This window comes from Ambystoma mexicanum, chromosome 11 (assembly GCF_040938575.1).
Source record: "Ambystoma mexicanum isolate Mex_15411 chromosome 11, UKY_AmexF1_1, whole genome shotgun sequence".
NCBI lineage: Eukaryota > Metazoa > Chordata > Amphibia > Caudata > Ambystomatidae > Ambystoma > Ambystoma mexicanum.
In genome coordinates, this window is record NC_090934.1 from 771820760 (window position 1) to 771848397 (window position 27638).

At 46.4% G+C, this 27638-nt stretch overlaps 1 protein-coding gene across 5 annotated transcripts in view; it reads left to right on the plus strand.

Moving 5' to 3' along the window:
• DENND5A (DENN domain containing 5A) overlaps nucleotides 1-27638 on the plus strand; it is a 2487481-nt gene that overhangs the window by 1850400 nt on the left and 609443 nt on the right. For all 5 annotated transcript variants that reach the window (XM_069623676.1, XM_069623672.1, XM_069623674.1 and 2 more), the window contains one exon: nucleotides 20742-20860. In XM_069623676.1, the coding sequence (XP_069479777.1) occupies nucleotides 20742-20860 (119 nt within the window). The remainder of the gene's footprint in view (nucleotides 1-20741; nucleotides 20861-27638) is intronic.

Genomic DNA, 27638 nt, shown 5'->3' on the forward strand with positions numbered 1-27638 from the left:
ACAACAAGTCACTGCAATCGACCTTGATACCTGGTAGGACAAGGGTCCATTACATCAAGCGCTTAGCGAGCTGTACATGGCCCCAAAAATAAGAGAAGCAGTGCAAAATTCCCAAAATAGCGGCCTACCTGTACCGCCACATAGGAATCATACAGGAAAAACAAGCAGACAATATAGATTTGACAAAGAGGCAAGGGGAAGCACTGCAGAAAATCCAGACTAATCTGGACTCTGCAAAACAAAGGCTTCAGGAAAGAAAAGAATCAGAAAGAGAGGCTAGGCAGTTTATCACCAAACTCCAAGAAGATCTGGCTCTCTTGCAGCAAAAGAATGCAGAACAAGATCTCAAATTACAGATACTGCAAAAGGAGTATCAGGAAAGAGTTGACTCTCTACAACAGACTCAACAAAAGCTGGAGCAGCAATTAACTTTTAACAGAGTCTGCGCAGAACAGTTAGTTATTCTACAAGACTGCATAGACAAATTAAAATAGGAAAACAATACATTAATTATTAAAGACATCAACTCTCAAGAGGAATTTGATGAGGAGCGCCAGAAATTTAGTGCATTTAAAAAACAGAGGGATGACCTGGCTGAGCAGAGGGACACACTAACTCAGGAGAGGGACGCCTTAGGCCAGGAAGTCAGCCAATTAAAAACCAAGTTAGAGGAAAGAAAGCTGGCCTTTCAGGAGTTTAGTGAAATTAAAACTGATTATGAAAATCTACTAGAGCACACCAAGCGGGGGGAGGATGTTCTGGCAAAGAACAATCGGACCAATAAGGACCAAACTCGGGAGGTGAGTCTCCTGCAGCAAAAATTGGCCCAGTATTTCCAATCCAGTCAGGAAGCACAGAGAGACAATGAGGCTTTCGGTGAAAAGAATGAAAGGCTCCACAAACAGATAGCTGTGCAGGAGCAAATCATTGAGACCAGTAAGGCCTTAATAGAGGAGCAACAGGGTCAGATTTTGGCATGTCATCAGGGAATAGGGGCTGAAAGAAATGAGGTAAGAAGGGACAGAGAAACCCCTGAGCATAACCTCAGGACCCCTGTCTTCAGGGATTTTAATCCCTTCAGTTCCATGGACTCTGCCACCCTCATGTCCACTGGCTCATATGAGCCAAGGGCCACTGGGATGGTAGACTTCAGCACAATGGGAGATATGGGACTGACAGATCAGCGCCTCCCAGAAATGGATGGGCGGGCATCGCTGTACAGATTTCCAAATGTGAGGTCTAGCCTCTCTGAGCTGGAAGACTCCAGTGAGTGGAGAATCAGAGAATTGGATCATCTAAATGATCGCCTACCAACGGATCAGTCTGTCGAATTTGGTGGGGAACTCCATGAAACTAGACCCACCAAGAGTATCTTAAAAACCTACTGAAACATCCCCTGAAACAAATCAAGGCCATTAGGAGCGTCATAACTCCCTATCACAAAAATACCAAATATTCAGTTTGGGAGCACCTCTAGTTGTATGAGCAAATGATGGATACTTTCAACCTGAAGGATAGCCAAAGTTGCATTCAATATGTCAAGTGGACATTTTCCCTGAATACTCCAGCTTCTTTACGGGGCTGGAGGATCAAAACCACTCAATATGGTCCACCTCTAGGCCGGCCATCTTAAAGCATGTCTCCGTACATACAAACCCTCAAGAGGCCCGCAAGACGGCCTACAATCTGCAATGTGGGGAAGATCAGGCCCCACAAGAATTTGTACAAGAGTTAAAACGTGCCTTTGCGCAGACCACGAGGAGGGTGCACACAGACAGTAGTGAGTTCATCAATACCTTCTTTCATGCACTCCCCAAATACATCATGACTCAGCTGGTGAAGGACTTTCAATGAGAAGAGATCCCTAAACTGGGTCATTGAACAGGCAACTCACATTTATGAAGTGCAAAAACCGGTAGAAAATAAAAGTACCAATAAAAACCCCAAACCAACCAACACCCCTGCTGCTGCTAAGGTGGCAGAGGTGACGGTTGCCCCCATTTTAGATTTGGAGATGGGGGGGCCTAAAAATATTCCTGTGCAAAATCCTCCTAACCAAAGACCCAGAAGGCCCTCGGGTCAATCCCAAACACGTAATCAGGGAGGTAACCCCACAAATGGGACCCCTAACTCCTCTGACTATATCAGCCCCTGTTACAAGGGCAGCAGACCCATCCTGGGCTATGTGTGGACTCCCCCAGCCCAAGGGGTGGAGGGATCCAACCAGGCAGCTGCCAACCCAGAAAACTTCCCTCCTAACTTTCCCCAGGAGGGCAGTAATCCCGCAGATGCCGGTTTGAGTTTCTTTCCCGGGTACCCACCAAACATCAACCCCCAAAACAACCCTTCTTTCTTTCCCCTTTTTCCTGAGACCAGACAGCCCAATCCAGGAGAGGGGAGGCCAAGGGTGGAGGGTTACCAGAACTATCCCAACCAAGAGTATTATGGGAGAAGGGATAGTTACCCTTCCCGTAATCAACCTAGGATGGACCAGCGAACCCCGAACCAGCCAGAGCGGGTGTCCCAACTGGGAGCGCCAGGTCCAGAACTTGTCACACGATCTCGGTCGCATGTTCAGGGCTCAGCAGAACCCCCAGATGAACATGGCGGTCCAGAACCCCTCAATTCAAGGGTCTGGTACTCCAGAGCAATGATGGGGAGAGAACCCCGACAACCCACCGGTTCCCGGGGAGGAGGCACAGGGGGAAGGGGAGTGTAAAACCTTAGAGGAAGCTTCCTTCCCCACTTGTGAAAAGCTCCTGGAAAACCAGGAACTGGAACCAGAATCTCCTTCCCCCGAAACTCTGCAACCTAAGGAACAGAGGGCGGGTAGGAGAAATAAACAGCCTAAAAAGACCCATTTTGTGGAGGAGGTTAGAATCTTCCAATTTGAAGGAGAGGGGTCTTCAGAGGATTCTGGGAAAATTATCTCCTTCAGGAATGGGGGAACTCCTCCCAAAGAAAAGTGGGACCCAAAAGATCCTAATCAAGACTGGATAGATGTGGGGACTGAGTTAAAACCGCCCATCATTGAACCCCAGAATGACCAGCCAGAAAATCACCTGGCCCAAACCAATTCTAAGGATTGCCTCCAAAAAAGGGGGTGGGGGGGAGCCGGAATCGGAATCAGGGGAGTCCAAAACTCTGCCAATATCCAACTGTCCCATTTTGTTCGCACATTCCCAAGCTCTCACACAGGATCATGCCCAAACCTATTCTGGGGACTGCCTCCAAAAAGGGTGGGGGGGGCAGAACCAGAGAAAGAAGCGTCCTTAGCTCCCCAAAGCCATTCTGAGGACTGTCTCCGAAAAGGGGGGCAGCCCCGAATCATAAAAGGAGGAGCCCGAGACTCCTCGAATCACTGAGTGTGAAATTGCTTGCTCAGATGCCCAAACCACCCTACTTCATTCTGGGGACTGCCTCCTAGAAGCGGGTTGACCCAGAACCAGCACAAGAGGATCCCCAAACCTCACCAACCACTTCTGTTGACTGCCTCCAGAAAGAGGGGGGAGCCCAGAAACAGAACAAGGAGAGCCTGAAACTCCCCAGATAGCGGTGTGTCAAAATTCTGTGCCAGATTCTTCAACTCCAACACCGTCTCTTGACCCAACTATCCTGGTGTCAGAGTCAGAAATGAGCAAATTGACCATCAAGCTTACCATGAGGGGGCATTATCTTTGCCCCCTTGAGGAAAAGGAGGGAAGTTTTTATTCCCCGGTCCAAATACAGGGGAAATGTACATTTTTGGCACTGGTGGACACTGGATCCCAAGCAACTTTGCTGTCAAATAGGATCTTTGAGCAGCTAAATTCAGGAAGGGGGGAGGATACCAAATTCCTCACACCCCTCTTCCTGGACAGCCCCAGAACTTTGACGGGAAGGAAATTCCTGTTGATGGGTCTGTAGAGCTGGAAATTAAAATTGGGTGACACAAATGAACCACCCGGTCCTAGTTGTGGTGCCAGAAGGAACCCCCTGTCTATTAGGGAATGACATCCTCCATAGGCTGTCTCCCTTAATAGATTGTGTGAACAAGGTACTCTGGACCCAGACTCACAGGACAATTAAATTAAAACAAAGTGTCAACCATGTTAGTCTAAATGGCACATGCCACATGGTTGAACAAAAACCGGACCAAAACAGGTTCTACTTTCAAAACATTGACATACCCGACGTCACCGTCATAGCTGTGGGACAACCAACTGGTGATGAGAACTCCTCCCCATTTCTGCAAATCAGCCTCCCTTCCTGTCTCAAGTGGCATTCCACCCTAGAAAGGGAATACATTGACATTTTATACTAATGTACAATCAGAAGATCCCAAGTCCATAGCCAAAATTGATATCAAACCAGCACAAAACTTAGCTGGCATTCTGAAAAAAGGTGAACAGCTCTTCCTCCCGATCCAGTTAAATGACGGGAAGGAGTCTGTCCTCACCCGAGTTGACTTGAATAGCGAAGAAAGCTTCATCAGCAAAGTATTATTAAGAAAACACTAAAAGACCAGACCCTACCCGCCATAGAGTCAGTGCAGCAATGGCTATGGGGCCTGGAAACGCCCCGCTCCAAATATCCTCTGCTTAGCAGTTGCATGATCAAAATTTCTAGGGATGACAAAAGCATAGTACACACTTGTTGAGTTGTGCAAGGTGTTCCTTCCGCCTTTTATACGAGCAGTGACCTCCTCAACCAACTCGAGATTAATTTGTAACCTAGTTATTGCCAAGCCCGGTCCCAGCTGGAGAGTAACTCTCAGGGTCCTGGCAAACCTAAAGAAAGCCTTCCGGTCAGCACTAGTGCTACGGTAGGAAATGGAATTTCAGAAATGGAGGAGAGGTGACCTTCCCAGGCCTCACCTACAGAATCCACCTGCTAAGACCATTAGTAAACATAGGCAGGGAATATTGGCTGTTGTAGAGAATGCAAGTGTCTTTCCCACTGCTAAGATCCCCCGAAGATGTGTGGGCACAGTAGGGGGAACATTTTCATAACCGTGTTATGTTCTGTTTTCTAGTATTGGCACTAAAATCCCAAAAATCACCAAGGAGGACCACTCGGGGACCGAGAGGAAAAACCCAAGGAATCCGGAGTATCGTCCCATCCCAACCCGAACCGGCGAGGAGAGCGTGTCGCCTCAACCGCTGACGGGAGAAGCAGCTGAATTTCTCCACATGGACAGAAAAGAACATCCCACTCGCCCGACTCCCTCTCGACTGGAAGTCAAAACGAAGTCGGGAGTGGGATTTGTGGGATGTATTGACCCACTCTGCTATAATATGCAGCCTTACTCTGCTATCTATGGTTCGAGAAACAGCAAAATGGCGGCAAAACCCTTGTGCGCGCCAAAACCTCCAACACAGCGTTTTCAACACACAAAAAGATGGCTGCACAGTCTGCCACCCATGGTGCATGTATGATGGAACAGAGCACACACTGCAGAAAAAGTGCCAGTGGGCTCCATGACAAGTCATGGAGCACAGAGGGAGGAGCAGCGCTTTGCCAGTGAAACTCAAAAAATTGCCTGTAAATGACATTTACTTTGCTGCTGAAACTTCAAAACGCCTGTACGTAACACTTTCCAATACTCAAAATCTTGCTTGGCGCTAAAATTCAGTTAATCTAATGAAGCACTGTGAATTTACAAAGTCCTGAAATGTTAAGAGCAAAACATTTTCTCAGCAAAACTGGATTGCCTGTGAATGACAATTCCTGTCAAAAATCTGTGTGCAGCCACACTGGGCTACCTGTGAGTGACATCCCCTGTCAAAGGGGCTCTCCTGATTAAACCTAGTTGTCTAAAACTAAAGATCTGCCGGATTAGCAAATATAAAATGATTGTTGCTGAAAGGAACACTGATTTCAGTTATTTTGATCCCACAGGTTTAAATCTAAGAATGTAATTTATCTATGTCAGCTGATGCAACAAGTTTGTTTTATGCTGGATTTCAAGTCAAGAAATTAAGAAATTAATTTAGGCTGGCTGGGCTTGCAAGAGGTTGAAAAACAGGTTTCCACCCAAGGGGAGGGCATTCCTCTCAGCAGATGCTCACTGACACATGATAATTGTGGGGTAGGACAGACTTTTGTCTGCAGCCAGGGACTGAACAATGGCAGATTCTCCAGGACAGGAAATGGATGTGTGAAAATTTCGTAATCTAGGCTTGCAGAAGGAAATCCCAAAGGTGGGGCTGCTCCTTGACAAAGGCTGACCATTTGTTGCTAAGGAATATGTAATGTACATTTTTTAGAGACTTATAACTCGCTATCAGAAGTGGTGAAAAATATGAAAAGGGCAAATTTGTTACTCTAATTTTTGGCCTTACATTTCAAAACGTGGTGGAAAGGTGTAGCATATTCTGAACAGGAATGGCAATATATGTGGTTTTATGGGAACTCTATTTATGCTAGAATTGTTAAACTTTACACACACATTCCTATGGTAAACGCGCATATTTCTGGAAATTTTGAGAAAGTTTGGGAAATGTTTTCATGGTGAAATGGACAAAATGCTGCAGAAAGGCGAAACAAGGTCTCACAGTTGTGGGATTTTGATGAACAGATACTCCATAAAATATGTCATCCTTGTATGTGATTTGCATAGAGGTTACAAATGTGTAAATATGTATTTAGAGACAGCTGAAAAAACATAGACACTCTCTTCTGATTCCAGCAAAGCACTCTGTTCCAGCACTCAACATCTAGCCTTTAACATTCTTCCAGATCCAGATACCAATCACCAGGCCAAGCAGTAGTAGAACCATTTTCAGCTAGGCCTCTATCCTCAATTCATCCTCAACTAATCCTTAGAACCCAGTGGAGCGCGGTGGTGTGGGGAAGCATACTGAAACTATCTGGCTTGCTACCATAATGCTTGCCTGATGAACTCGCCATCCCGCTGATCTGAAATATCCAGAAACAAGGGCAGATCCCATGCAGTTCTGGCGACCGGCCTAGCTGATCCTGTCCCACGCCTGATGTGTTGTCCTTCCGTGATAGACCCGATCCATTGGCCAGAATCTTGACAGGCCTAAAATCTTAAATCCCAGTGGATTGTGAGTATTAATAGGACACTAGAGAACTATTGTATACCTTGGATTATCTTGTCCCACTCTAATCTCTGAACTATCCTTAATTTCATAACCAGTAACAGTGTCAAAATCTTAGTGCTATTGTATTCTGTCTATTTGCTAAAGCGTCATTTGTGTAACTCGCATCCAAAAATCCCACTTCTAGTGTTTGGACTGGTTCCGCCGGGGAAGGCGCTGGGGATCTGTTACTGAAGTCATGAATCAGTCTCAGAGCTTACTTCGTCCCAACCTGGTTGTCTAGTCTGCATGCTCTAGTCATGAGTAAAAGCATAACCCATATTTTCTGATTTTAAACTGAAGTTCTTGTCCAAACTCGTGTCTTTATTTCCGAAAAACAGCTCTCACTAAAACCTCTATAACTTCCTCAGTTTTAAAGATAGAAACGAAATTTCAATTCACACTGATACCTAACATCATTTTTCATAATAATTTAATAATTTTCTGTTCCAAACTAGCCTTAGTCCTGGTTCAGTGTGACCGGGGGGTATTTTGAGAAGGGTTGATATGAGTGGTATATCATTCAGAATATTGAATTTATAGACAAGAATAAAGGTTTCAGTTGCGCACTACATGCTGGGCGAGACTTGGGTGTGTGCCTGATTGAAATCCTTTTACAGTATCTAAATTGAATCTTCATGAACTAGTATACATTCTTTAAAATTCTCAAACAATATTATAATTTCAATAATTCAATAAATAAAATCCATAATAGCACAAATTTCACAATAACATTCAAGTGCAAAAGAGTCATAAAGTGCTAACATTGGGCCTCATTACGAGTCCATCGGTAACCGTGCCGGTAAAACCAGCAGGTTTTTGCCGGACTTGTACATTTTACCAGCACTTCGTTTGCTGGTAACAGCAGGGGATTCCAACCCCGCCCGCCCGGGAAGTCAGGCGCCTGTAAAATGTTGTGTCCCATTCCCATAGAGTCCCATATGGGAGTGGGGACCATGGAAGCACTGGCACCGCTAGCAATGTTGCCGGTGCTTCTGTAACGGTCTGCCTACTGTGACCGATGTGCTTGGCAGGGTCTGAACTGTCGGGCACAGCGGCTCCTGCAAGCAGACTTGTACTTTGCTGGTCTGGAAACAACAGTGCCGGCACCATTGTTTCCGGAACCCGCAAAGTTGTAATGAGGCCCATTGTCTCCAACATTATGGTCCAAAGAGTTTAAAAAACCTGTGGTAATTAATTACCACAGCTATTACAATTGACGTTGCACATTCATTCCACAAATTCTCTTTACCAATTTCAGTCTGAACATGAGTACATTTTATAACATACTAGCTGGGGCACCCCGCGTTGACCGTGTCCTGATCGAGTGGTGTCTCATGTGCCCTGGAGGATGTTGCTCTTGTCCTCATGTCAGCAAGTCTTGCTTCCATTTGCTCTGCAGAAAGTTGCCCCTTTCCTCTGGTCAGCAAGTCGTGCTGCTGTTTGTTGTTGTGTTTCAGAAGCTCTTGATATTGATTTCAGCTTTGCATTAGATGGAGTTTTTTCAAAGTGATGTTTGTTTTTTTGGATTGTGCTCTCTTCTCGTGAATGAAATTAAGTAAACTGTATCCTTGCCATTTCCCATATTTGGAGTCACGTGATAAATTGTTTTATTTTTTATTCTCTTTAAAATTGCTTTAGTAAACACTTTCGAACTATATACAATAGTAATACATTTCAAAGGAATAACCAAGACATGGAGCGTTTTGCTTCATACACTTTTCCAAATTGCGCCTCCTTCTAGTAACTACTGTAGCATCAGTAAATGAGGGTGTCTACGGAGTGATTTTTTTTGCATCCAAACATAGACTACAATCTTGCCCCAGACAAATGAGGAATCCATGCAAAATTTGGTAGCAGTGGGTTCAACGGTGTGGATTCGTATAGCCAGGCAAACATACACAAACATCCAAAAAATGTTTTGCATATAAGATTTTTGCATCCAAACATAGACTAAGATCTTGCCCGAGACAACAGCAGAATCCATGCAAAATTTGGTAGACGTGGGTTCAACGGTGTGGACTTGTATAGCCGGCTAAACATACACACAAACATACATACATTCAGCTTTATATATAAATTAATAGTTACTCACTGTAGTCACTAACGTACTCTTAGTCCATAGTCCCCTTTCCTCCAAACTGTATGGGCGTCCCTCATGAGGGACGGGAGATTGAACCGTTTCCACCAGAAAAAATCTTCTTTCCCTTTAAATATAGAGATGCCTGGGGGTGCGGCCCTGGGAGCATGCGCTCGTCTGACTCCGCCCACCGGCGCCACTCCTCAGTCCCCATTGACGCGTCAACAATGATCAGCATTGCCTAATGACACCAGTATTATTAGAGGGGGAGGATGGTGGGACGTATGGAGGAAAGGGGACTATGGATTAAGGGTATGTTAGTCACTACAGTGAGTAACTTTTAATTACTCTTACATCCCGTCCCCTTTCCTCCATACTGTATGGGCGATTACAACTGAATGTAGCCCCGGGGTGGAGTGGAACCCTCCTTAAGAAAACAGGTTTCTTAGAATCGCCTGCCCGAGGCCCAGGTATCCGCCCTGCTACGGCACCTACTGTTAGAATGCGATGGCCGTGGCCTTGGCTCTGACCGCATGGACATGTAAATTAGCTGGCACAGGTTTCTGCTGCCCCTCATAGGCCTCCTTGATGGCTGCAACCATCCACCTTGCTATGGAGGCCTTGGAGGCCTGGTAATCGGGCCTTGACCCGCTGAGAGTTTCAAACCAGGCTTCCGACTAGCAGAAGTCCCTGGTCCTGTCCAGGTAGTATTTTAGCGCGTGTTTGTGATCCAGACGGTGCCAGACCCTCTGAGGCTCCTCCTTGGGTTCGGCGAAGAAAGTGGGTAAGCCTATTTCTGTCAAACTTGTCGGATCTTTCCTGATTGTCACTGAATTCTAAGCCCCCCCGCCCCCTCCTCACCTGTGTCTTCAGATGATGAAAGGTGCTTCTGGGCCTGTGGAATGCAGGACAAATCCGAGGAAGGAAGGATATTGGTAGAGTATATGATAAACGTCCCTCTCAAACAGATAGCAGATGATTTCTCAGTTTGAGGGGCAGAGGAGGTTCCGGAAGCCACGCACGAGGACGGGGCTGGCAGTACAGTATAATTGTGCATTGGAAACTGCCACGGTATCGGAGCATACGACAGCTCCTAGGAAAGGAAAGCAGGGCGGAAAGAGCTCTGCGGAAACACAACAGGGAAAACAAAATAAGCTGTAGCAAAGGCAGCAAGCACAAAGCAAGTAAAAAAAATAGGGAGATGACAAAGCAAGTAAAGTAGACCGGAGATTAGTCCACAGGAAAGAAAGCAGAAAACAGCCAGGCGAAACGGTGTTACGCTCACCTGCTATCCACAGGGATGCCGCCCATCCTGGTTGGATGATTTGCACTCTCAAACCTTCTCCCGGTCCCTTGGTAATGCCTCTGGTTAAAGATGGGTCTGCAATATAGGAGAGCTGGATTCAATACCAGATTTTCTTTGTTTTCCCACCACCCTTGGCCTCAACTCCTTCTTCCCCCTTGGGCATTCTCCTCACCATAATATTGTAAAAGGTGGATTATCCGTCCTGCTCCTCATGGCAGGGGCGTGTAGATGTGGGGACGAGCAGCGACCAAGTTACTTCACTGGTGCAAGCCCCCCCTGCGGGAATCCAGGCCTGCTGCTACTCCGTAGGTTTGCTGCTTTACAGTCTTTATATGCAGTTCTCATGTTCCGTTCAGTTTGAATAATAATGTCTTGCTTCTTTCCTTTTAGGTATGGAAAGGTATTTTGGTGTTGTCATGCAGTTTGAAGATGAGCATGGGCCGGTAGGTGAAAGCGCGGTGTGCACGATGCTGTCCGGTGAGTAATGCGCGATGCGCTGCGCTGTTTCACCTTTTATATTGCTAACCTGTGTCTTTTCTCTCCTTGTAGGTTGCGATGTTCCTCGCCGAGTGCCGTAATGTTCCAGCAATGATACTGACCAGGAGATGACTACCCAGGTAAGAATTGTGTGGCTTTCTTCATTCGGGAGGAAACGTGAGTAAACGCTTACTAATGCTGTCTTTCTTTCTCCTCTTTCCAGGTTATAGTATTCCAGGATGCATGCAGTGTCGGATGATGGAGTTCGTACCTTCAGGTGAGTGGAACTGAAGTCAGCGATGGATTGAAGACAGGATACTGTTCCAGGTAAGTTTCGTAGTGTTCTTTCTCTCTCTGCAGGTCTTTGGTTTCAGGTAAGCTGGCATGAAAGAACTGGACACGGTAAGCATTACGCTGCCCACAGCAGAATAACGCAAAGCATGTTCTGCTGTTTGGGTGTGGTTTAAATAGTCTCAGGTAAAGTAGTCCAGGTAAAATAGTCCCAGGCCTGCCACACCCAAAGTAGTCCAGGTAAAGTAGTCCCAGGGTTGCCACACCCAAAAGACTAGACAGCATAGCTCAGTTCCTTGTAACTGAGCTATGGGTGTGCCTCCATGTTGGCTGATCCCCTCCCCCAGCCCCCAAGTTAAATAGTCCCAAGTAAATAGTCCCATTCTAATGTTGGTCTTCATGATTGTTATGAGCCTGGCGCCAGGACTGACTCCAACAGAGACTTGGATGAGGTTTTAAGGCCTTTGACCTGGCCCTAAATGGAAGGCTGACTTGCCAGTGAGGGCCAGGGGCAAGAGCCATGACAGCTGCGACGAGACCTGTGAACAAGGCTGTAGCAGGAGGAAAACAAAGGCAGGAAAGCAGGACAGAGGGTCTGGAAAGACGGAACCGCAAAGGAAGGCAAAGCTTGAACGCTAAGAGTAGCACAAAACTAAGCATGTAAACCCGGAAGCAAAAATGCGATAAGGGTTGCAACGCATCGAAGACAGAAAAGGGCATGGTAAAAAAGGGAAAGAAACCCAAGATTGAAAAAGACTACAACGCTGCACGGAGCAACGTAGGAAACGTGACAGAACATCCTAATGGCGGTGAAGTCTCCAGGCATTCCACAAGCACCAGAAAGGCAGGCGCGTGATAATTTCCTCGTTGAGATGGAGGGAAGAGGTAACCTCTGGTAGGAACGCAGGATGTGTTTGCAGGACGACCTTGACCCTGTGAAAGGTAGTGTAGGGCTCTCAAGCCACCAGAGCCTGAATCTCGCTGACTGTGAGCTGTGGTGGAGCCCACGAGCAGGCCTGTCCTTACGGTGACCAGCCTGATGTCCGCGGACACTAGTGGCTCAAAAGGTTTGTGCGCCAAAGGCGCCCAACACCACATTAAGGTACCGCACAGGTTGTGGTTTCTTTATAGGTGGGCAAAGCCTTCGCAGGTCCGCCAGATGTCGCTTAACCACCGTTTTGGAGGAGGACAGCCAGATAGGTGCAGGATGCATTCACCTGTATGCCGGGGTGGGCGAGGTGTGCCGAAAAGGAGAGCACGTCATCCAAGGTGCACTTAAGAGGGCCGATCTCCCTAGAGTCGGCCCAATTACAGAATCTAGACCATTTACTCTTATATTGGCACCTAGTAGCCTTGCTTCTAGCACCCTGGATCACCTCTAGGTTAGCCTGAGCTAGGCTCAAGTGTTTCAGTGTGACCTGCTCAGGAACCGCACTGCGAGGGCTAGTCTTTGAGGAGGAGGGTGGAGTACACTGCCCCCTTGCTGGGGCAGCAGCTCATAATTGACCTCTTCCCCCATCCCCCAGTCTGCCAAGCCTGTACACTACCAGGTTGGATTGCCCCGGGAGGTGGACAGCCATGAGGTAGATGTTGTTCTCCGGAACCCTTTCCCACTTGCTGACTGCTAGGTTGCACAGCGGAAAGGATCTGGTACCCCCTACTTGTAAACCTAGTTTATGCTGGTGGGGTTGTCTGGCTGGATAAGAACTGTCTTGCCCTTGATAAGAGAGAGAAAGGCGTTGTGAGCCAGCCATATGGCCTTCAATGCTAGCCAATTGATGTGGGACTTCTGCCAGTCCAGACTCCCAGACCACTGTGGTTATCCATGGTGCTCCCCATTGCTCTAGGGAAGAGTCTGTAGTAACTGTGACCTGAGGGGCCGGCTGGCGGAAGTGCTTGCTCTGCCGCAGGTTGCAGTCCGTGGACCACCGCTGGATGTCCGAGTGGAGAAAGGGAGGAATGTTGACTGGCTGCGCTTGGGAGCCCTTCTTTTGATTCCATGAGGCTGCAAAGAGCAGCTGTAATTTTCTCATCTTGAGCCTTGTGTGGGGTATGACCAACCGGACCGCTACCATAAGTTCCAAAAAGTGTTGGTACCACCAGACCGAGGTAACTGGCCTGGAGAGGAAGTGAGCTGTGGCTCGCCTGATGGCCGCAATCTCGTCCTCCGAGGGAAAGCCTCTCACCAAGCTTGTGTCCCAGATGAGGCCCAAGAAGGTCAGGCTCTGCGTGGGCTGCAGCCGAGAATTCTTGAAATTGATAGTGAACCCCAGGTTGTGGTGTTCTTCAGTACGGAGGCGGTGTGGTGAACCACTTCCGGAGAGGTGGCACGAACGAGCCAGCCATCTAGGTATGGGTAGACGTGGAGGCCTTAAGCCCTGAGGAAGGCTGCCACTGCATTCATTAACCTGGTAAATACCCTGGGCGCCGAGTAGAGGCCAATGGGTAGCACCTTGTATTGGAAATGGCTGCCCTTGATCCTACAGAGCAGTAAGGAACGATGCGGCTGCCAAATCGGGACGTGTAGATAAGCGTCCATCAGATCCAGGGAGCACATCCAGTCTCCCCTTTCCAGTGTTTCCGCAATAAGAGCTGGTTTAACCAATTTTTGCAGAGGGAGGGAGAGATTGAGGGTGGAAAGGTCCAACACAACTCTCTGGCCAGCCTGGTTCTTCTTCTGTATGGTGAAAATCCTGGAATAGAATCCCAATCCTCGCTGGGAGGCTGGGACTTCTTCCATTGCCTGGCTCTAGACGAGCGACCGGATCTCCGCCAGCAGAGTTGTTGTCCCAATCTGTGGGAAAGGAAGGTACCTGTAGGCGGTACCCCGTGGAGACAACGGAGAGGACCCAGGGTTCTGAAAAATTCTGGCGCCGAATTTGCACGTGAAAGGCAAGCCTGCCCCCCACCGGAGACAGGTGGCCCTGAAGGGGCGTGTCATGCCTTCTTTCCCTCTCAGGCTGTTGTGGCGGAGGGGGACTGGAAAGATCCCTTGCCCCCTGACCCTCTTTTGTTTCCTCCAGTGCTGACTCGGAGAATGGAAAGGTTGCCTGGACCTCTGTTCTTGGAAGCCCCAGAACCCGCCAAATGTCCGCCCTTTGTCAGAGCATTGCTGCGACTGGGTGTAGGCCTTGGGCATGGCCTTCGTAAGAATAAAGACCTTGAGGTTTGCGAGTTGTTCTTTTTATCTAATTGCTGATCCGTGGAGTGGAGAGGTCACTATCTTCGAATGGAAGGTCCAATATGTGTTACTGGACATCAGGATTAACCTAGTAGCCCAGAGCCAGGCAGTCCTTCTCATGTCTGTGGCAATGCAAATGGCCCGGCCAGAGGTATCGATGTGTGCCACGGTGGACTCCATGATGTCCTGCGCTACCAGCTTGGCTTCTCCTAGGCCAGCCTTGAAGCGTGCTTGGCTCTGTGCCGGAGGTTCTGGGATGCCAGGAGACGTTGGAGTACAGCTTTTTTCCCGTACACCTCCAAGATCTTCTCCTCCTCGCCAAGCAGATTCGAGGGCGAGGTGGCCGAGGATGACTGAGGCTTAGAATAGAGTGATGCTGCAGCAATCACAGAAGAGTGTGGTTGAGGATGCGCAGAAAGCAAGAGTGTATCCCCCTCCATCAGCCTATACTTGGCGTCTAGGTGCCGATTGACAGGTTGGGCCGAGGGCGGCTTGAGCCACCCTTTCTTGGCCAGGGCAATTACGTCTTTCTGCATCGGGACCCTGTTAGGCAGAATCCTGTGCAGTTCCTTGCAAACTGCAAAAAGACTAAGACTACAGGAGTAAGCAGTAAACCCAATTGGTAGCTGTCTGCACCACCCCGATTTACCTGGTAGCTGTGACTGAGCAGTCAGACCTCTCTCAAGAAGAGTAGGGCAGTATATAGAGTATACACCATAGGGCTAAAAACACAGTAGAGCAAACAAACACTGACCAGAGCTTTGTATCAAAAGTATATAATTATTTATTTTAAACATATTTTAGGCAATACACTAGCACTCTAAATTAAAAGCAAGTTAAAACACAGTCAGGTAAAGTATAAACACCTCCCTTGATAACTATTGGACAAGTCAGAGTTAAAACACCACTATTTGTTAAAACAGATGTGAGCGCGTAACCTAGATGGCACTCCAATAGTTAAGTTAAAGGGAGACAAAAGGCAGGGCATAAAAATAAAAGAGGTCCCAACACTTTTAGAAGTTCAAAGCAAGGGAGTCAAGACAGTATACACTGTAGAGCCACAGTTCATAGGCCAGGCCCACTTTAAATGGAGCAAAGCAAAATGTGCCCAAGATCACACAGTTTAAAATGCACTAAAAGTCTTTGCAGAATGTTCAAAAGAGGTTGGGGTGATTCAAGAAGTAAAGTTAGAAGGTCTGGGGCCAACCCTGTTGGAAAGCCAAGGATTTAAGGGTCACCTTTAGCAATCCGTGCAAAGGGAGGCCAGGCAGAAAACAGTACCTTAAAAGAGAGAGGAAGCTCCAGCGGTGGCATTTGTTCCTGGCAGTGGTTGCAGTTCGTTGTTTCGACCAGGGGAAGAGAGGATCTCGTTGAGGAGGAAACTTGGAGTCATTGCACTGGACAGGGATGAAACCAGCCGCGGAGTTCGTCGGTTAAAAGGTGCGTTCCTTTTATTCACAGTCAAAGTGGTGAAGGTTGGCTATCCAGCTGCCAGGGTGCTTGACACAGGCGATTCGACCAAGAGACGTCTTTGGAAGGCGAAAGGGCCGAACTGGTTGATCCATTCAGCTTAAAGGAAGAAGACTCGTCCAGCAGAAGATCTTCTCTTGTCGTTGGGAAAGTGGTGAGTTTGTTGCAGCAGGGCTCCACCGGTGGTGTCTTCATTGCAGATGGCTCACCTTCTTCCCTCTTCAAATTCTCAGTTCCAGTCCCAAAGGCCCTGTTTTTTTGCAGAAAAAAACCCCTTCAACAGCCTAGCTGTCACTCACACATGGTAAGTGGTGAGCCGGGTGGCTCACCACCGGGCCAATCAGAATAGAGTGCGACTTGGGTTGCTAAGGCAACGCAGTCCAGGGTGCTAATCCCCCCCCCCCTCCCACACATCCTGTGGAACCCAGACAAAGTGGCACCATTTGGAGGGCTTCTGTGGAGAAGCCCGCCAAAAAGTGGAACAAAGGACTCGACCTTGGTTAGAGTTACAGAGACGGACACGAACAGCATTTTGGAAAAGAGTTCTGGCAAAAAGACCCAACCGCTGATTTAATATTAAATAAATAAACCGGCAGCATCTTTAACATTGCACCAAAAAGTGGTGCGTTTAAAATCAATGGGAAAATCCCATAGGAAATATTCCGGTGGAATATTTTGCGTGGTAACCACTGCCACCAGCCAGAAACTCAACAAGGGGCGACTGGACAGTGCCCCCTTGGAAACAGACCCAGGGGCAATCGAATTAACCCCTTCCAGTACTTGTAGTCAGTCCCAGGTTATGGAGTCTATGTTTGGGGGTCACTATGACAGCCCTGTGTTACTGCACAGAGGGTGCTGTGTAACACATACACTAAAACAGCTGATACCCTATGGAGTAAAAGACCCTATAGCCCATAAGCACCTACAAAGTCAAAGACATACCTCAAATCATGCCTAAGAGTGGGAGGAAAAGAGTCTCACTCTTAGCAGGAGAAAAAAACAAACCCCAAAAATCCAGCAAAGCTGCTGGGGGACTCACTAGGTTTGGGAAATTAGCCTTATAAGAGAATTTTCCCCCTAACAGACCCCTGTTTTGGTATGGGATGTTAGGGTGACGACCTCTGCCAAGACCCCATCCTCTGGCTGCTCCACCTCAGGCTGAGGAAGGCCCAAATATTCTGCCAACCCTGCAATGCGTTCGTGGAAGGCCCTGGCTGAAGTTGGCATGTCAGGGTCCTCCTCCTCGTCAATGTCCACCAGAGTGCTCGGAGCGTGCGGAACTGGTGAAGGAGTGCTGGGCGCCGAGGGCTGCGGTGTGGAACCCAGAGCCGGTAGCTGCTGCGGAGGCTGGTGTGGGACCGCCTGTAATGTGGGAGGCATGGAAGCCGGAATCGGCTGGGGGAAGGGTGGTTACGCTGGGGCCTGTGGCACCAGAGCCCTAAGAGGAATGACTGAGTGCCGGTGGGGTGACCTGGCGGAGCATGTCCCTATTGGCATCCTGTGGATGGCCCACCATACAGGGAGTTCGCATCAGCCCTATGAACCTTCCAAAGAACCTGTCTTCGGAGGCTGTAGAGGTGGCAGGTGATATTAACTGCTGCTGGGGCTAGCGCACATTCTACCTGGGGTGCAGGGGAAACCTGCCCTGCGCCACTGATGGATAAACTGTAGGTCACACACCTGGTTGGCACCAGTCCCACCTTGTGACTCGTTCCTCCACCAGAGGGGGTATAGGACGCGTGGCTTTCTTGTCTGGTGCTGCGGCCATTTTGTCGAGCTGCGCCCCACGGGCTGAAGTCAGGCTGCCTGGCTCGCTTGAACCAGCCCCGTCCAAGACGCTTGGTGTTGGAACATAAGGCCTATACTGCAACTCAGGCCGTGAACTGGAAGGCGTATTGCCCTCGGCAGAGCTGCCGGTAGTGCTACGTGAAGGTTCCCCCTCGGCCATGATGCCGGTACTAGGGCATTGCCCCTGGGAGTAATCCTGGTAAAAGAACCTTGTGGTCCCTCACCACTGACACCAGGAGGATCCGGAGACCCCTCGGCCATGAGGCCGGTAGTTGTACTAGCCTCGGTACGTGTGCAGGTACTAGGGCGTTGCCCTTCAGGAGTAATCCCAGTAAAAGAACCTTGCGGTCCCTCAGCATTGACACCGGAAGGAGACCACTCGGATGTGAGGCTGGTAGCCGGACTAGCCTTGGTACGACTGCTGGTGCTATAACCCGAAAGGTTCCTCCCACTCTGGCGCTTCCTTGGGAAGGAATTGCCTTTACGGGGTGCAATGGTAAATAGAGGCCTTACCCTCAGCCTCGACCGATGTTTGACAAAGTCCTTCAGGTCCTCCGGAGGCTCTGGAAGAGCTCCCTCCACCTAGCTAGCCTGTTCTTCAGTGCACGTGGAGTCAGTGCGTCGCACGTGGAACTACCTTACCAGCTGTGGTCAGGGCCAAGGCGCCGGAGGCAAAGGGCATTTGGTTGGACGTGCGAAGAGACCCTCGCAGACCGAACACCTGCTGAAGCCCGCTGAAGTAGACATGCACCAGGGAGGAGTGTGCCGTCGGAGGACCCAGTACCTATTGAAAAGAAAAAGACAGAGATAGAAGAATATCTGGGGAAGAGCGCATGGTATTACACGGCTGAAGCCAAACCCAGGAGCGCTGGTGAATACGGCCCATTCCCGTCGATGTGGAAAAGGGGACTGACGAGTGGCTCCGGTGGGCGGAGTCAGGCTAGCGCATGCCCCTAGTGCTATGCCTCTAAATTTAAAGCGGTAGAAGATTTTTTCTGATGAAAAAGGTTCCGTCACCCATCCCTCGCGAGGGACGCCCATGCAGTATAGAGGAAAGGAGACGGGACGTAAGGGTAAGATAAAGTACTCTTCCCTGTTATTACAGGACACACAATCAACAGATGTTTAAGATCCACCATCAAGTCCTGGAGGGCAAAGTATCTACAGGTGGATAATTCTGTTGGACATTGACCATATCTTATCATTATTTGCTTGGTGTAATACAGATTCCAGCAGAATTTTAAGAAAGAGCTCCTGACTCAACGGCTTGGATAGCTTGACAGATAAGGGGCTAGCGTTTCATGCTTTTTATGGACCACAGCTAGATGGTATAGGGATTTATAGCTGTGCAGTGTATCCAATATTTTAATCCAATCATATTGGTACAAAAGTAACTTGAATTGTTCTGGATTAGTTATCAAATCATCTGTTGATTAAATTCCACTCAACAGATTTTCCCTGTAGCTAGCCACCTCGTTCAGATATTTTTCAACAAGGTTCCTATACAGATTTAGGAGTGTCCAATTGGCTTTACAGACTGAGGAATTCATACCAAGTTCATATTGGATCGCCACCAACAGCACTGAAGTCAGAATATTAAGTACACAGCGCCAATAGCTGCCCTCCAATTTGTATTTGTATTTGTTTATTTGTAACGCGCACCTTCAGGCCCGAAGGCATCCGGGCGCAACTTTAGACATGGTTACATAGGCATACATATATTCCGTTTTTAAGACAGTGCGAGTATGCAGAGCATACAATAATATACATATTTACAACGTAGAGGTTAGGGCAGGTGTATTCCTGGGACAGGCTCCCAGGAGCATAAGAAGTCTGGGTTTGAAGGCTGGTTGAAGAGCCAGGATTTCGTTTTGGATTGAATAGATTTTGATAGAATGTCCAACACCCAAAAAAAATGGATCTCTATTCTCTTTAAGGGGTGTTTTAATAAATGGTGCCAGTATGCCTTTTTGAAGCTCACTGCTATTCCTTTTTGGAAGAAGATTTAAAAAGAAGCCAGATAGGATGTTATCATTTCAAATGGTAAAAAAATAAAATAAAAGTAAGAACACTTTTCTGTGATCCTGCATAAAGGCAGATATATTTAGTGATTGTGACCTTGATAAAGATACCTAGGATGGAGAACTAATCTTTGGGATGGTTTTCCAATAGAATTCTAGCGAAGGCAAACAAAACATCACAACCAAGTGCTTCCCACTGAGATCACACTCAGCTATGGTGTAGCCCAAGAAATGCGTTTTTAAAGTCAGCCTTTCCCATGCTAGAGTCTCTAATATGTAAAAATGTAAAACAAAGTGGGGCTTCCAGTGAAATCATGTAATACAGTGGCTAAACTGTACGTGCTCATTATCGAGTCCGCCCCGACTGTAAATGGAAGTGATAAAGACAGGTGTAATTGTGTTACACCTGTCTTGATGCCGCCATTCATGCTCTGGGGGATTTTCATTGCTTTTGAAGGTGAAGGGTGAGTGCGGAACAGAGATTAGGTTCCCACCTCCCATTTGCTCTCGCCCTTCAAAAACAACTTGGTTTCATGCCAGCATGAGATTTTCATGCTGGTGTGAAACCAATGATTTACCATGGAAATGCCTGTTTTTTGCTATAGCAAAAAGTAGGCGGTTTCCAGAGGAATTCATTGTATAAACGCTGCATGCCATGCATTCGTTGCACGTGGCAGTGCGCAGTGCAAATAGAGAATTGTAAAGCGGCCCCCCTCTCTTTATACTTCTCATTTGCGCTCCACAGTGCAAATGATGACAATTGCCAGAAGGGGACCTGTTTGCAGATAAGTGCATACATAAGCGGCCCCCTCTGGGAAATTACGTTCAGTTAGAAAATGAGCTCCTAACGTGGTATTTTTGTATAAGATTGCTTGGCATTGATCAAAGATTACTTAGCTATACTTTGTAGGTAATTGGTATTATATTGTTGTTGTATCTCTCGCGCTGTGCCTTTGATCTTATGCTTGTGTAGTTACATTTGATCTCTAACCAGTGGAAGTGTGGCATTATTTACTCTAAATGTGCACTTTTTTATTTACAGTGTCAGAATTTGGGAAAGTTGACCACAGTGCAAATAGGCCATGACAATTCAGGACTGTATGCCAAGTGGCTTGTGGAATATGTCATGATCCGAAATGAAATCACAGGGCATACATATAAGTAAGTATTAGCCTCATTTTTAGTGAAGCGCTTTAAAAAAAAAGTAAAATGCATACATTTGAGAAGCCTGCTAAAAGTTTGGGTAATGCTTGGTTGAAGGGGATTTCCACAATCCTGTGCTGATGTTTCAATATGTCAAATATGACTTGCTACAAAAACAAAACATCAATGAAAGAGTAAGACAGCAGAATAAATTACTAAACCTTTAAATGTTATTTTTTGTTTATAATAGGACTCTCGAGCGGGAGAATCTCATCCATCCGCCCTTTAACAAAATTGTAACACAAAGATTTTACTGTGCACATCTCTTTCCTGTTAATGCTGAATCATCATGTCCTGCTATATATCCCGAAAGACTGGACCGTGTAAACCTAAACCTAGTCACTGCAAACTTGTTTAACTTAATGAGTAATTTGTTCTTGTAGAGCCTGATGTTTTATCAATGTATTAGCATTATCAGCAGAGATTGGCAGGCAGTTCCCCAAATGAAAAAGGAAACATAGCAACAGTATCTACCAAAAGTAGGGTTGCAAACACAACTTTCATAATTGGCCTCCAGCCCTGGAATTTGTTAATTAAGCATTGGCAAAGCTAAGAGGCGTTGGCCCTCATATGTAAAGTGTGCCCTCAAATGCACCAATAATTCTATAATTTGGCATACATTGTCAATTAAATGCAAGGAATGTATATGTCCTCATATCCCATGTGCAGCCACAAGAGGTGACTATTGAAGAGGCTGAAAACATCTCCTTATGCCTGACCAACCTGCCAATTAAATTGTGCATCTATCTGTCTTGGTCTCACTATTATTGTTTTAAATGTCTGTTTGTTCATAAGGCCAGAGTTTGTTGGGGAACAGGGCAGCATCAAGTTAGGACCCGTGACAAAATTACTCACTTTCTTGCAGGGCTGTACATATAGGCAGTTCCTAATCGGCCACCTGCTCGTGCCCACCCTAGTGGGATGCAAATCATGGCAGTGCCCACACTTACACAATTGGTGAAGGATTCAGTGCGTCCCATCTCTCATTTTTGAGAAATAAAATGTCCTCTACCAGTGCAGGGCCCGTAGTGTTCTGTTTGTTTTTTCCACATCATCATTGCATTTTTTACACTACTTCATGGCAGATGTACAGATTACCAGTGTAAAAGAGACTCATGGTTCAGTGACCCAACGGGATATATTAAGAGTTCCCTGTAGGCCAGCCAGTCCATTGCTGGTCTTGTACAACATGTGCAAAAGCAATGTTGAATTCTTTATGGGTAAAGAAAAAACATACTCATTTGTTTTGTAATTGATAAGCACAAATAATTGTTCAAATAAACACATTTTAATAAGTAAAAACTTTTCAAAAATAGTAATTCTAATTACATAAACTAACTCAAAATGTTATAACAAATGCGTAACAATAAGAGCATATTGAAAAATAAAATGTATTCAGACTTGTTCACAAACTAATCTACATCAGATACATTAACCAAGTCACATAGTATTTGTCTGTTCAAAATCCATTGATCTGATTTTGTTATCTCAATGTGTTTCGGGTAGAATGTAACCCTTCTCTAGGAGAAGATGCCACCTGACGTCTTGAAATAAAATAAACATATAGATAACTTACTAATAAGTATTTCAGCAATTAACTTTAACAATTTTTATAAGGTATGTGATGAAGTCCCTTACCTGGATCTGCACACAAAGGGGGCTGTGACGAATCGAGGGAATTTGTCTCTTGTCTCCAAGGGGGATCCTGCCCCCCTCTGAGGTTATGGAGGTTACCCTGCTCGCCAACACCCTCCCTAGGGGTCGAGGCAAGCAGGACCTCACTCTGAGAGACTCCCCCTTAGGGGACTAGGACTTCCGTTCCTGTCAGGAACTCCCTGGACCAGGAACCATGATAGCATATGTGGGACTGTCAAACTAACTAAATAAGGCCAAGTAACAAGACTGGGCCGTAGAAGATGCAAACAGATGTTATCATCCTGAAAAGAGAAACTGTTCCTTTATATGAAAATGAACCAGTCACTGAGATGAGTGGATTAAATGATGAAGACTTGTCAGGGAGAGGAGGAGAAGGAGTGCGAGAGGAACGTACCTCAAAGCAGGGGACGTCTCCTGCGAATGCGAACCTGAGAAGCGGCAGGACTGCAGCATGATTCCTTGAGATACAAAGTTGCTGGAAAACCTTGATGGGAACGGGGAGAGAGCAGCGTAACCAAGAGCCCGAGCAAAGCTGTCTCGTGGGGAGCTTCAGAGCTGCTGGTGGAGCGACCCGAGAGTCATGGTGGGCAGTCCACCCTCAGAACAGCGCAGATACTGCTCCTGGGAATCAGTCACAGCTCCCTGTTCTAAAGATAATTAAACGAGAGGAAGAACGCCTTATAGAAACACCCAGAGAGAGACGTCAGCGGTGCAGTGGAGAATTGAAGGAGAAGAACGAGCCAGGAGGATCCCAGAGACAGTCCCTAATCATAAAGAAGTTATCGGGGAACTGAGGATGCTCAGGAAAGCAACAAACTATTATTATATAAGTCAGAAAACTTGTTTCAGTACCAATGAGAAAGCTGTATAAGTAAACTTATGAAGTTTGAACTGTGACCAAGAGAGAGAGAGAATAAGACTGTCCCCTGAAAGGAAGTGAATGAAAAGGGGATCTTTTTGTTAAACTTGAACTGTGATAACGAGAGAGAAAGAATAATAACGTTGCATTAGAGGGAGAGGAAAGGAAGAAAAAAAAGCTTAGTGTCAACATTAACAAATCTGAATATTTCCAATAAGTGAAAGGATACCATAGAGAGGAGGTAATGAAAAAGCTTGTATACGTTTACCCTGGAAAGAAGGGAAAACAAATCCAAAGTCAAAAGTAGAAGCGTGGGTAAAAAAGAAATTGATAGCGGCAAGACTAAGATGCTGACAACCTGGACCGCCGAAAACAGAAAACTGCTAGAAGACTTATATAGCACTGAAGAAAACTTGCTAACAAATCCCAATAAGGTCTTAAAGAAACTGAAAGAAAACTATTGGATAAAGACTCTTGAGACAGCAGAGACATATAACTTAACCAAGAATTTTCCAACAGTTCCAAGGAAAGTCAACAAAGTGAGAGGATGTCTGGGGAAATTTCCAGACAAAAATATGAGTAGACAATTCCTAAACTTTCGTTTGAATCGATTGAAAACCAATGAAATTATGACGATAAGAGGTCAATCTAAATCGAACAAATGCTGTTTCTTTAATGACACGGATAAAGTTGAAACTAGCCGACACCTACTGTTAACATACATAGGAACACATGCAAGGAGATCCAGATACTTGGGGAAAATATTGAACTACTCCACAACCAACAACGAGGATGCATGGTGGGATCTACTAACAAGTGGAGAAAAAACACAGTGGGTTCTAGGAGTGACATTATTCATGAAACATATTAACTTGGAACAATTCAACGATTGAGAAGACCTACCTAGGAATGGAGGGAATAAGAAAATAGTTTATTGTATTTGTAAAAAATGTTATAGAATTAAATCAATAATAAAAAATAAAAATAAACAAAAAAGAAGCATGGGAATTAAGAAAGAAAGAATAAGGGGATCTGCAGGCCAAGATAGCCTTTGTGATGAGTCATGTCATGGAAAGAAACTTCTAAAAAGAAGATTAAATATCCCAACTTGAGGAAAGAGCTACACAAACTTAACAGAAGAATCGCTAAAGAGTATTGAAGGAACTCTTCTGAAACCAAGAAGAGAAGTGCGAGAAGCATCTAACAGGAGATGGGAGCCATTTGTTTGTCCTTATTTTTGTTCATATAAGTGATAGGGTCAGATAGTGTTTGTTTTTGGACAGAGTACGTATTCCTTTTGGACATTCCATGACGACTGCTGAGCACCGTAGTTAGTAAAATAGCTAGGGAATACTGCATAGAGATAGGGAAAGTTAGGCCTTCATATTATTTTTTAATAATTCTCATTCAAAACATCCTCAGAGTCTGCATCCTTGTTCTGAACCTCCACAGTGCCCAGTGAACAAAGGGCCTGTGGTGGTATGGTAAAGACCCCTTGGTCATCCTCCTTTGGTTTGCAGTGCATTGCAGGGGACAGACACAAACACCTCTTTCTTTGGACGCACTCCCCAACTGAGAGGGCATTTAGCCCCAAGTAGATCGAAAGCCCTAAAAATGAAAAACTAAACATTCACTTTATCCAGAGTCATTTTCCTTCCCTCACCGACAGTCACATGCTATTAGTAACATTTATCCTGATTCTGTTACAGTCCAACCTGTAGTTTCAGGGAAATCACTTGAGAGCCTCAGTGCGTGATACATTGTTGCATGCAGGTGGCTTCCTGACTACGGATGCAACCGCATGTGATTAAAAGGTTACCTATTTATTGTCTCTCGACAGAGGGTTCCCTAGCCAAAGATCTACTGTTTCCCTTTACATTCAGTGGGGTTTAACACACTGGGGAAACAGGAGCCTGGGACTTGCACAGGCTGCACCAGAGAGTGGCAGGAAGGAAAGAGTTGAATCCAATGTGCCAAGCAGGCCAGATGAAGGCTTGTTCCTCCCCTCCCCCTTAGGCATATGAAAATAAAATGTGGCATGCTGCACCCAAGAACAGTAGCCAACCCGACCCAGCCCCAATTACAATACACAGATACAGCCACTCCCCAAGAGCCCATTCCAGGGAGAGAGCTATGAAACCTAGGGATCCCAGTCAGTTGGTGTGGGTTGGTGGAGCAGGAGGTTGGAGTTTGAAGGTGCTTTTGAGAAGAGAGAAGATTGGAAGGAGCACAAGCTGCAGAGATTGAGGTGGCCGGATAGGCAGAATAGTAGCAGTGGAGAAGAAGTTGGTGAGAAGATAGCATGAGAAAGTGAAAAAACGGCAGTATGGGCTATTGAGGCGAATCTCTCTGCAACTTGGAATCTTCCTATTTTTGCCTACAGAAATAGTAATGCTTTAAGGAACAGTTTAGTCAGAGCAGATCTGCCCACAACTCATGAGGCACTGACTAAACACAAAGGAACCCAACCATGTCATAACTGCCAGCATTGCAGTAACATCATACCAGGCAATACAATCTTTCATCCCCACACTGGCAAACCTATTTCACTCAAACATTCATGCACCTGTGATTCAACCAATGTAGTTTACGCTCTCAAGTGTCCCTGTGGTTACTATTATGTGGGGATTACTATTAGGAAGGCGAAACTGCGTTGGACAGAACATAAGTCCAACATCCGAACTAAAAGTCCTAGATCACCAGTGGCAATGCATTTTCAGGAAGCAAGACATTCAATTGCTCAACTGAAATGCATGATCCTTGAACAAGTGAGAATAGGTCCAAGAGGGGGTGATGTGCAAAAGAGACTACTCCAGAGGAAAGTCTTTTGGATTGATTTGTTGGATTGCATCAGCCCAAGGGGCATGAACTGTGAATTTGATTTAATGTGTTTTCTCTGATTTCCACGTGATTAGCCCATGTGCTTGCATGAGTGTTTTAGCAGTGTTTTAACAGTGTTATGCCAACTAAAAGGTCGGCGTTTACTTGCGAACCAGATCTTTCACTCTGGCTAATAAGATATGTGTTATATGTGTGATTTGCAGAATACAGCTGTCATTGGATGCAATTATTGTTGACCCTGTAATTAACACCGGAGTACTAGGTATATGTGGCTGTGAACATACGGAAAATGTGCTGGATTAGCATTGGTAATGTTCATCATGCTACTCAAAATTGATTGTTATCTGATCATGGATTTGACTCTACATTAGACTGTGAACGGCACCACAGCCGGGAGCCCGAAAAATCCTCAATGTAATAGGAATGGAGGTCAGTGACCCATAGAAGACACCGGAGGGCAGAGTTCAGTATAATTCAATCTATAACTGGAATAACAATCACACTGGATAGCTCCAGGCCGGTTGCCATGTCGCTTTCCGACTTGTGATTTTGGTTATTCAGCAGAAACATAGCAGGAGGTAGGGGCACCAGGCAGCTCCCCGCTGCCTCTTTGCCCCTCCCCCCGCAACTCAAACACTCCGTTACTTGTCCCCATACCCGCACGTTTGTCCGGTTAACTTTAGGATCGAGTGGTATGAATCTGATCACCATGCAGATTATTGGCTGCATGCGATAGTTGCGCCTACCTCAATACACCCGCTCAATTACTGGTTGAGGAATCCCCTCGTCTATTCGGCGCTGGGACCCAGACAGATTACAACGGAGAGACGTAAAGCGTCCCTAGCAACAGAAAATAGAGCGCGCATGCGCGACACGGAACACTCTGTGTATACAAACCATAAAGGCATTCTTTCACTTACGTTTTCACTGTACCACTATTTTTAGCACGGTTTAAGGTTTGCAGGTTACCTTAATACCAAGTTTGGAGCTCGGTTCAAATTAGATCGTACCTGGGACCTTTGTCCCACACAAAGATGGCGAACCCGCGAGGGGACGCGTCTGCGCGCCGCTCCCATGGCAACGCATTTAGCTGGGGAGTGCCGTGTAGCGCGCCCGCGTGAGCTGCTGCTGTTTCGCTTTGACGTATGGTGGACAACCCGCTCGTTGTAAGTATTCATGATCCTGATGTTCAGTGTATGATAATCGCGATGGGTGCATGAGCACAGTGAACAGCCTCCATTTCTTCACTGCACTTTGTACGGATGCCATGGTTAACACCTTCCACTAGAGTTACGGACTTTTGCAGTTCCTTTAAAGTCTTGGCGAATACAGTCTTCACGCTACTTCACAGACATGACACCTTTGGATTCCGCTGTGCTT